The sequence below is a fragment of the Monodelphis domestica genome, chromosome 7 (genome assembly GCF_027887165.1).
Source record: "Monodelphis domestica isolate mMonDom1 chromosome 7, mMonDom1.pri, whole genome shotgun sequence".
Taxonomy (NCBI): domain Eukaryota; kingdom Metazoa; phylum Chordata; class Mammalia; order Didelphimorphia; family Didelphidae; genus Monodelphis; species Monodelphis domestica.
This window is the reverse complement of record NC_077233.1, coordinates 207,927,403-207,937,544: the sequence shown is the minus strand read 5'-3', so window position 1 is coordinate 207,937,544 and position 10,142 is coordinate 207,927,403. Positions and strand designations below refer to the sequence as shown.

The window sequence follows — 10,142 nt, the reverse complement described above, 5'->3', positions numbered from 1 at the left end:
ACTATTAAATAGTCAGAAAAACCAAGTCTTTAATCAGGATAGGGATAAGTCCAATTTGGCCCTTTACTCAGAGTAGGTGCCACAACCTTTTCAGGGTGCAAACCCTGGACTCTGGGAATGTTATCCCTAGGGAGGGCCACAACACTAGATGACAACTCCGAGGAACAAAAGAATTTGGGGAACTTATATACCCTTTGGGAAATTCAGGGGCAGGGAAAGATGATTGACATTACTATGGCTACAAGGAAAATGGGAATGTTCAAACTACACTGACAAGATACAATCAAGCTAGGGAAAAGAATCATAGCTAGAAGCTAGGGTGCAAGAGAAGGGGGCTGCTTACAAAGTTGCTAAAGGATGGTTCATGCCCTTGTCTGATCTTCCTGAGAGAGGTTTTAATGCAATAGGGGACACTACCTAAAACAAAGAATGTCCTTAGCATATGCCTATCTCATCCAACCAGGATTATCATTTCCCTTCAGGGTAGATTCTCATGGGAACAGGGAACAAGTACAAGCTTTGGGGGTCTCCAATCTACAAGCTAAATCTAAAATTGGGGTTCATCAGATCCCACTAGGCCACAAGTTTGGGATTCCTAAATTCCATGTTGACACTATAAATTGGGAATTTTTTGAGGTCCATCTTCTGTCTTATCTTCCAGGGATTACTTATTGGTCTCCTCTGTATTCTGGCTCTATTTGTCATGTTTAAACTAAGCTCCTAACATTTCCTATGTTCCTTCTAGGTTGTTAAGGAGGTTATGTTTCACCAGGTTCTCGCATCTTGAGCCCCAGCTCCCAAGCCCTCTGGTGGGTCTATAAAGTATGTCACCTTGACCATAAAGAAAGAATGTGGAAATGTATATAATCTTGAAGATAATCAAACTGTATTTATTGAGTTACCATATTCCTCAGGGTCTGAAATGGAAGAATAAATGAGACAACCAATAGGAAATGAAAACTGCTTGACATAACAGTAATTCCTTACAACTGAATTCCAGGTGACCTGCTGAGCTGGCAGACCTGACCCAAAACAGTCTTATCTTTTAAAAAAAATTTTAATATTTTACTCAACTATATGAAAAAATAATTTTTAAACTTTTTTTAAAGTTTAAGACAAATTCTCCCCTTCCTTCCCTCTCATGTGATGGCTAGCAATCTGATACAGATTTTATATTTGTAATAGTGTAAAATATCTTTCCATATTAGAACTTGAGCAAACAAAAGTGAAGAAATAAAGTGAGATATAGTGTATTTCAGTCTGCATTAAGATACCATCAGTTCTTTCTCTAGAGGTGGATTCTGTTTTGCCTCATGAGTCACTGAAATTTGAAGTTTTGTTGAAAAAAAATTTTGGATCAATGTATTGCTAGAAATAGCTAAGTTGTTCAAAAATATTCATCATATGATATTGCTTACTATGTACAATGTTCTCATGGTTCATCTCACTTCACTTTGCATCAGTTCATGGTTTTTCCAGGTTTTTCTAATATTATCCTTCTCATCGTTTCTTATAGCACAGTGGTATTCCTTTTCAATCACATACTATAATTTGTTAAGCCACTCCCCAATTGATAGACATCCCCTCAGTTTCCAATTCTTTTCCACCACAAAAAGAGATGCTATATTTTTTGTAAAAACAGGTCCTTTCCCCTTTTTAAAATCTCTTTGGGATACAGATCTAGTAATGAAATTGATGGATCAAAGGGTAGTTTAGGCCCTTTGGTCATAGTTCCAAATTGTTCCAAAGAATAAATGTCTTATTATTGAGGGTCCTGAACCAAAGAGTATACCCAAGAACATCCTGTTTTCCAGAGCCCCAAGGACATTGTTTTTGTGTGCCAAGAAGTCCCCAATTTATTCCCGCTTCCAGACCATTCATTCCCCACCACCACCACACAACCACAAACTGCTAAAACTATAATAATCCAAGGCTTAAACTTGTATACTGAACACTTTCAACAAAAGCTGAGGGTATCTTCACTTACGTGTCTCCTTTTTTTCCCCTCAAAATTTGACTTTTACTTCAACTGAGCATTTTTGTGCCTTTGCTTTAGAGGTCTCCAAATCCTAGCACCTCCTAATTTAGGATCCCAGAGAAGGGGCGAGAAAGATAAAGGAAAGTTTTCAAGGTTTCGTTTTATTATATACAAGTCGAATAACACTTTTTAATCAACAAAAAATAGATGCAGAGTATCTTTGCTATTTATGCCTCTGGATCAGGCATTCTAAAGTAGAATAGCCTCTGCTAGTTTCTGTACAGCAAAAAAAATGGTTTCCAAAATATTTTCGCCACGGGGGTGATTTAGCAAGGTCATGATAGCTCGTCCTTGAGGTTGCCCTAAATTGTGGAGATTTGATTTTAAGATATTTAGGACCCTGGGTCGGGTACGTACTAAAGGGAATGACACCTTAACCCGGTCCTCCGAGAGAAAAAGGCAAACTCCGGGAAAAGCTAGGGGGCGGGGAGGAAGGGAGGAGGGAGAGTAAAGGGGTGGGAAACGAAGGTCACATGTTGCTGATTTCCAAATTTAGAGTGCTGGCCTCCGGGAACTTCGGGCTAATCTATTAGTGGAAGGGGGGGGCGGAGTTTAACTATTTTCCAGAAAGATCATGTCATCTTAAATCTAGCTAAGATTCCTAGGACCTGGCTAACAAGAATGATTTACGAGGGAGGTCAAGGCGGTTCGTGCAAATCTTGTGACCTGGGGTTTTAGAAAAATAAGGTGTTGGGGGGAGGGGGAGAATCAGAGTAGGTCACTTAAGGTGGCGAGGGTGGAGACCATGGGGTGATGTGAGCAGGTCGAAGACGGGCGGCTGACGCTTGGATGACGTGTGTTTCTCCCCTTCCTCCCCCTCATCTGGTAACTTCACGTCCGGTGATGAGCTCCTTCCGCCCAGCTTCCGGTAAGGACGAAGCATCCTAGAGTCCTGGCAGTCTCACTTCCGTTCAGGTTGCAGCTGCAGCTTCCCGTTTCCGTCTTTCCAGAGGGCGAGGAGAGAACTTCCTCTATGCGCATGCGTGGATTCCTCGCTGGTGGGGGGAGGGGCTGGAGTTGTAGGATTGGGAGGAGGAGGAGGGAATTACAACCTGTGGAACGCCGAAGGGTCTCTGTGGCTGGATTCTTCCCATTGGTTATGGGAGGTGGAGGGGGGCGGAGCTTGTAATATTGGGGGCTGGAAGGGGTCCCAGGGGTGTTTGGGGGGAAAAGGGGAGTGGTGGTGGAGGTACCAGTGTTTGAGATTGGGAACTTTGGAGGCCTTGAGGTTTGGGCCGAATCTGTAACCCCCCCCACTAGGTGCGGGGGGGTGGAGTGGGAAATAACTAGGTCAGCATGCGGGACCGGACCCACGAACTGAGACAGGTGAGACCGGAAGTGAAGGTCAGTGACCTGATGCTGAGGTGTCAGTGGGAAAGGCATCCAGCGGCTTCCCAAACGGCTTCCGCACCACGGGGGTTCAAAGGCACCTGGTTTGGGGAACCTGGAGTAGGGAGCGTCTCACGGGAATGGGGAGGGGGGGTATAGATACTGCGCAAGGGCCCCCATCAGTGATCCTTGCCCATCTAGGGAGATGACAGCTCTGATGATGAGGGGAAAGAGCGAGTGGCCCTGGTGGTGCATCCAGGTACCGCCAAATTGGGGAACCCCGACGAGGAATTCTTCCAAAAGGTAAAGGTGGGGCGGGGACGCCAAGAGGCGACATGCCGGGGCACGGATTAGAGGGGCTTTCCGGAGGACTGTCGCGGGGTTGGAATGCCTGGATTTGGAGCAGGGAGGAAGGAAGAGGAATCTTGGAGGAGTAGAGAGGTTCCCTATTTCCCTTTGCCCTCCTTGCTCTTCCCCAGGTCCGGGGCATTCGACAAACGATGACGAGATTGGAGAACAAAGTTAAGGAATTGGAGAAGCAACAGATCACCATCCTCGCCACCCCTCTTCCTGAGGAGAGTGAGTGAGAGCGAAGAGCGCATGCTCACTCCCTATCCCCTGGGGATTATGGGCTTTGTAGTACTTCACCTGCACAGAGTGGGTCGTCTTTCCAGGTGGGAGGGAATTCGCGAAACCTCCAGGATCCCTGTTATTGGAGCTATCTTGGAATCATGCTTTTCTCCGATTCCCACCCTTGCCTCCAATTTAGGCATGAAGCAAGACCTCCAGAACCTGAGAGAAGAGATAAAGCAGTTGGGGAAGGAGATCCGGACCCAGCTGAAGAGTGAGTGCTGATTGGCGTGCTGCCAGGGTTCTGGGAAGAAACCTGAGGCTAGAGGCAGGTCCCCTAAGCCCATTGCCCTGTCCCTCCTTTGTCCTTTAACAGCCATTGATCCCCAGAAGGAGGAAGCAGATGAAAACTGTAATTCTGTCAACATAAGGATGAGAAAGACCCAGGTGCGTCGGACCTTTCCAGAACCCTAGCATTAATTGTCAATTAAAAAATTTTTTTCAATTAACAAAAATCTATTTTCTCTCCCACCTCCCTTCATTGCGGTGGGATAACAAAGAAAAACTAAGTCCTTGTAACTATGCATAGTCAAGCAGAACAAATTCTCATGTTGGCCATATTGTCATTCTGCACCTTGAACCCATCATCTCTCTGTCAGGAGTCAGATAACAGGCTTCATCATGGGTCATTGCAGAGTTTTTAAGGCTTTCAAAATTGTTTGTCTTTACCATCTTGTTATTGTGTAAATTATTCTCTTCAGAACCTGAATGGTTCAATAAATGTTTCCTGGAGGTCACCCCTGAAGGGAGTGGAGTTTCAAGGGAGAGAATAACATTCTTAATGCTTTACCCTTGTCCTGGGGGTGCTTATAATTTTAAATGATGGGTGTCAAAACAAGAGAACAACATGAGGTTGTAGTTATGATGAATGTCTAAGTGGTTAAATGCTATAAAGACTTCTTTGTTGACTGCCTTGATCAGGGTAGGAGAGTTGGATTAAGAAAGGTAGATATGACTTAAACAAGTGAGGAGTATAAGGTGGCAATCCAGGAAGGGGGAACAAAGTTTGTTGATGTGCTGTCAAGAATACCCCTACTAAGGGTATCTAGGTAGCTCAGTGGATAGAAAACCAAGGTTGGAGATAGGAGGTCCTGGGTTTTGAACTGGTCTCAAATACTTCCTAGCTGTTTGACCCTGGGCAAGACACTTAACCCCATTTACCTAGCCCTTCCCTTTCTGTCAAGATTAAAAAAAAAAAAAAGAAATATCTCTACCTTGTTTAGGGCACAGTTCAGTTGAATGCTATGTCTGAAGTGGAAAGTTAGTTTGGGGAATGAGTAGAAAATAAAGCTGAAAAAAGTAAGTTGGGCCCAGATCGTGGAGGGGTTTTAAATTCCAGGCTGAGGACTTTTTACTTTATTCTGAAGACAATGAAAAGTCATTGAAGAAGGTTCTTGAGCTACAGAATCAAATGATGGAAGCTGGTCTTTTGGGGAGGATTAATCTGACTGCTTGTGTGAGATATATTCCTAGAAAAGAGAAAGACTGAAAGCTGAGGGACTTTTTAGGAAATGGTTGTAATAGGCCTGGTATGAAGTGACGGGTCATATCTTGGAGAACAATGATGAGAATAGTCTCATCTGAACACTGACATCAAGCTTCTGATTCCCAACTGGGCCTTCCTTAACTGACATTCCACCCTCTACTCTTCCACCACAGCATGGAATCTTATCGCAACAATTTGTTGACCTCATCAATAAGTGTAATACTATGCAGTCGGAATATCGGGAAAAGAACGTAGAACGGATTCAGAGGCAGCTAAAGATCAGTGAGCACTGGGGAATGGGTCGAGGGGAGATGAGGTGAGGGGAAAGGGTGAAGGAACATTTAGCTATGGGGGGAATGTTGTCCTTGGAAGTAAAAGGGCAGACTTGGGGGCAGCCTAGATTTAAATGGGAACAGTACAGCAAGCCTTTGATCTGAAAGAGTAAAAATCCAAATGCTGAGCATTTAAGTAAGAGCCTGGTCTTTTCTCCTTCCTCCCTCCCCTTCCCAGCCAATGCTGGAATGGTATCAGATGAAGAGCTGGAACAGATGCTGGAAAGTGGACAAAGTGAAGTGTTTGTGTCCAATGTGAGTCTGTCACATAGTCAAACTCTGACTCTCAATCTATTTCTTCTGGGTATGTTCTATTGGTACTCAGTTCCCCTGCAACTGGAAAACTGGAATGAAATAAAATTTCACTTCTGTGAGGTTAAGGAAATGGGTTGGCACTTTATCTCCTGCCTGAGTCTTCCTATTTCCTTCCTGGCTTTACCCTTGTGTCCACTCATTTACACAACATCATGGGTTAGGATACGAGCAGCCAAGGTAGTATCTGTTTATCCATGTCCACTGGGCCCCTAGAGATCTAAGGATTTCCATCTACCCTTTGAGGATGAAATGACCTTTAAAAGTATGCCTCACTCTTCCCTGACCCAGATCCTGAAGGACACACAAATGACAAGACAAGCATTGAATGAAATCTCTACTCGACATGGAGAAATCCAACAACTTGAAAGAAGCATTAAGGAACTCCATGAAATCTTCACCTTCCTGGCCACTGAAGTAGAGATGCAGGTTGGAATCTATCAGCTCCCAGCTAGCCCTCATTAGAGCTAAAGCTACACTTTGCCATGACTTCACCTCCTCAGAGCTCTGCCTTTATTCAGGGCCCTGTCACTTTTAAAAGCTTTCTTGCCCCCAGTCTACCTATTTTAAGTCTCCTGCTATTCTCAGCCTCTCCCCTTTCCCCCATTCCTAAAGCTATATGCCAAGTAGGTACAGGGTTGCCTAGGGGGATACAGAGGGGTATTCACTGTACTTCCTTTCCCCATCAGACACTTAAAGGGAAAAAAAAATTGTATTTTTTGCAGATTACATGTAAATACAATTTTAAAGAGATTTTTGACATTTTTCAATCCATGTTCTCTCCCTCTCTCCCACTCCTCCCCCCAGGCACTTAAAAATGTAATAAACATTAAGGGCCAACTAAGCAGGAGGCACTGAGTTGAGTGTTATAGATAAATAGCAAAGATAAATCTGATACACAGTGTATTCTCAAAGAGCATACAATCTATAGACCAGAAGAACACGGGCACAGATAACTACAGTAAAATGGAAAGTGGGATATTTTACAAAGAAACTGTCTGGTAAAGTGCTCTGAGAAATGTGAGTAGGAGAGGTCACTTTCATGGGAGTGAGGGAGTGATAGCACAGGTAGGACATTAGGGAAAGCTTTTTGGAGGATATACCATCAAATTGGAACTAAAAGAAAGTGAAAGGACTCTAGCAGTTGTAGATTGGAGGAAAGGAAGGGAAATATTCTTGGAGTGAAGGATGGATTGAAGATATTTATCTGGAATTTAGAATAAAAGAGATGAAATAGTATGAGATAAGGCTGGTGTGGTAGGTTGGATCTAGATGGAGTATGTTGGATATCAGACAAGACTTTATATAATTTACTGTGTAGGCAGTAGATAAGAGCAATTGAATGTTTTTGTGAGTAGAGCAGTAGTATAAACAGTAAAGTAAACTTTAGGAGGATTACTCAATAGATTAGAGACTGACAAGAGGCAGGAAGACCTTGTTAGGAGGTGATAACCATAGTTAAGGAGTGAAGAGATGAGGTCTAATAGAAAGAGTGGTGATTGTAGGAGTGGAAAGGGAATGGATGAATGCAGTATTCTGAAATTAAGTGGAAAAGGCTTGGCAGTTGATTGGATATTTGGAACAATAGAGATAATCCCAAAGTTATGAACTAGGATAAGTCTACCAAGGAAAATATTTTCAATTTTGGATATATTGAATTTGAGTTTACCAGACAAAGATAAGCAAGCAGTGGGATTAGAACTCTGAGGAGAGATTGGAGAAATAAATATAGATTTGGGAGGCATTCACATAAAAGGAATGATTGAGTTCACCAAAAGGGTATGAAAAGAACAGGGAGGACAGATGAAAATAGAACCTTTATGAAAACATTATGAAAACATTAAATTTTAAGAAAGAAGGAAAATAGGTTGGAGAATTAGCAAGGCAGAAAAAAGGTAGAACTCTGCTAATGTATCATCTCAGAAGCCAAAGGAGGAGATGGCCCATGGTGTCAAATACAGAAAGTATACATACATAGTAATATCCAACATTTGAATGGGCCTTTTAGGAGAAACAGAAATGTTAGGTAGTGGAAAGATCCCTAATTTAGTTTCATATGACTTCAGTTCACATTCTGACTCTGCAAAAACTCTAAGAACTTGTGACTAATAAGTAATAACTTCCCTAGGCCCAAGTTTCCTCTTCTCCAAAAAAGAAGACATCGGACTCTCTCATGTCCCTTCCAACTCTGAATCTGACTTCTAGCTTGAGGGACGAGGAGGGGAAAATCAGGGAAGATTTCATGGAAAAGGTGTTATTGTGGCAGAACTGAAAAAATGAGTGGGCCTTAATAAGGGATAAGGGGAAAACAATTTAAGCCTCTATATGAGTCTGTGAGGTCATCATTCCTAGTTGGTTAGATAGGAGATAATTTGATTTAGGTTCTGTGGAGGGCCTTGAATCCCAGAATAGGGGACTGCTCTTGATCTCAGTCTGCTTTAGTCTCTTCCTCCCACCTATCTGGTTTTAAACCCAACATTCGTCTTCTTCACTCCCTAGGGAGAGATGATTGATAGGATTGAGAAGAACATTCTCAGTTCAGCAGACTTTGTGGAACGAGGTCAGGAACATGTCAAGTCTGCACTGGAGAGTCAGAAGAAAGCCAGAAAGGTGAGGGAAAGGTACTCCCACCAGCAGTACCAAGAATCTTCCCATACCTGCTGGCCCCAGACCATACTCTAAGCTCTCTCTCTCTCCTGCAGAAAAAGGTCGCCATCGCTATTTGTGTGACCATTGCTGTTCTCGTCCTTGCTTTAATCATTGGTCTCAGCGTAGGGACCTAATAGCAACCATCATCAGCTGAGGTGAGCAGCTTTATAAACCTAAGAACTGGTAGACTGGCCCCTCCTGCTTTTTTTCCTCCCAGAAGCTCCTGCATCTACCCCTTTTGAAACCTAGGCATCCTATTCCAGGACTTCTACCTCAAAATGGCCCTTTGCCCTGAACCCAAGGGATTTTGGGGATTTTTTTTGTTTTTTCCTGGAGTCCCTTGTTTAGCAGCTCCTGCCCTCCTTACTTCTTCAGTTCTCAAAGACCTGGAATCCTGCCCCACCTCCCCCACATTCTCCCTCTGACCCTTATCTCCTTCCTTTCCTTTACAGGTGAGAGGGGAGACTGGCTTTTGGGGGCACATGGAAACTAGGAAGGAGGTCATCAGTACTGCCTCCTCCTTACACCTCCAAGCGCAGTTAGGAGGCCCAGCCCGCAAAGAAGGCAGATGTTTTACCTTGGAGAGGAGGAGTGGGAAGAAGATGGGTAGCACCTAGAGCCCCATTTTATCCCTTGTCTTATCCTCCAAAGGCTTCCTGCCCTGTATAACCTCATTTTATTTTCCCCTCCATTACCCTAAACTTCACTCCCCCATCCCTAGAATCCTATTCCAGTCCTTCCTACCCCATCTCCCAGTCCCTCAAGTGACTACTAGGTGGTTAAATGGGATGGAGAAGCCTCAAGGTGAGGGCAAGAGAACAGCTTAACCCTCTCTGGGCCTTTGCTCCAGCTTAAGTGGGTTTCCAGGTGCTGGGGTCATCTAGGACAAAATTTTATAAGAAATAAAGTTAAAACAAGTGTATTATCTGGATTGTGCCTGATTTTTGTAGTCTCCTGGACCTTTTAGAACCCAAATGACACTTTTCTGGGAAAAGGCAGTGCCCCGTTCTTTTACCATTTCTTTCACAAGACCACATTTACCCTTCTTGGTAAATATAACCAGAGGGTATTCCCATGCCTACTACAGACCAGACCAGGCCAGGGTTCAGTGGTTTGAACTGAACTGCTGGCAAGAGGTGTGGCGTGGCCAGGTGGAATCGAGTCTGCAAACAGTGTTGTGCTGGGCAGGAATAGGTGCCTGACCCTTGGCCAGAGAAGGTTCAGATTTTAGAGGTAGGATGGGGTGGGGAGTGAATGACCTTGATATTTGTCTTTTGTCGAGATAAGGGAGGCCTCAGCTTTTAGATATGGGTTTTATGGGGGCAAAGTTCCCATCCGGTGAGAGGGCTGTGGCCAGTCTACCCCG

The 10,142-nt window shown here is 43.9% G+C and overlaps 1 protein-coding gene and 1 long non-coding RNA gene across 4 annotated transcripts; one reads left to right on the top strand and one right to left on the bottom strand.

The window, feature by feature from the left end:
- Positions 1-2,118: 2,118 nt before the first annotated feature.
- Positions 2,119-5,657, bottom strand: LOC130455616 (uncharacterized). Its single transcript, XR_008913675.1, has 2 exons — positions 4,016-5,657; positions 2,119-3,049 (listed from the first exon to the last, which is right to left on the bottom strand). It is a non-coding gene; the product is annotated as an uncharacterized LOC130455616 (long non-coding RNA).
- STX4 (syntaxin 4) lies at positions 2,773-9,698 on the top strand. 3 transcript variants are annotated; one of them, XM_007498519.3, is made up of 11 exons: positions 2,773-2,906; positions 3,569-3,670; positions 3,847-3,946; positions 4,137-4,211; positions 4,314-4,384; positions 5,657-5,765; positions 5,994-6,070; positions 6,419-6,556; positions 8,627-8,737; positions 8,830-8,931; positions 9,229-9,698. In XM_007498519.3, exons 3-10 carry the CDS (start codon positions 3,868-3,870, stop codon positions 8,908-8,910), a joined length of 741 nt encoding a protein of 246 aa, XP_007498581.1. In that variant the 5' UTR covers positions 2,773-2,906; positions 3,569-3,670; positions 3,847-3,867; the 3' UTR covers positions 8,911-8,931; positions 9,229-9,698. The 3 variants fall into 3 exon arrangements, with proteins under 3 accessions (XP_007498581.1, XP_001372058.2, XP_007498580.1); XM_001372021.5 differs by lacking the exon at positions 2,773-2,906 and adding an exon at positions 2,990-3,364; XM_007498518.3 differs by lacking the exon at positions 2,773-2,906 and adding an exon at positions 3,038-3,382.
- Positions 9,699-10,142: the final 444 nt, after the last annotated feature.

What these genes read in the sequence shown, in the direction of transcription:
- STX4 (XM_007498518.3), top strand. Translation starts at nt 3,335, where the DNA reads ATGCGGGACCGGACCCACGAACTGAGACAGGTGAGACCGGAAGTGAAG. An exon ending in ACGAGGAATTCTTCCAAAAG is followed by an intron (nt 3,671 to 3,846) that starts GTAAAGGTGGGG and finishes GCTCTTCCCCAG; the next exon opens with GTCCGGGGCATTCGACAAAC. An exon ending in GTCAGAAGAAAGCCAGAAAG is followed by an intron (nt 8,738 to 8,829) that starts GTGAGGGAAAGG and finishes TCTCTCCTGCAG; the next exon opens with AAAAAGGTCGCCATCGCTAT.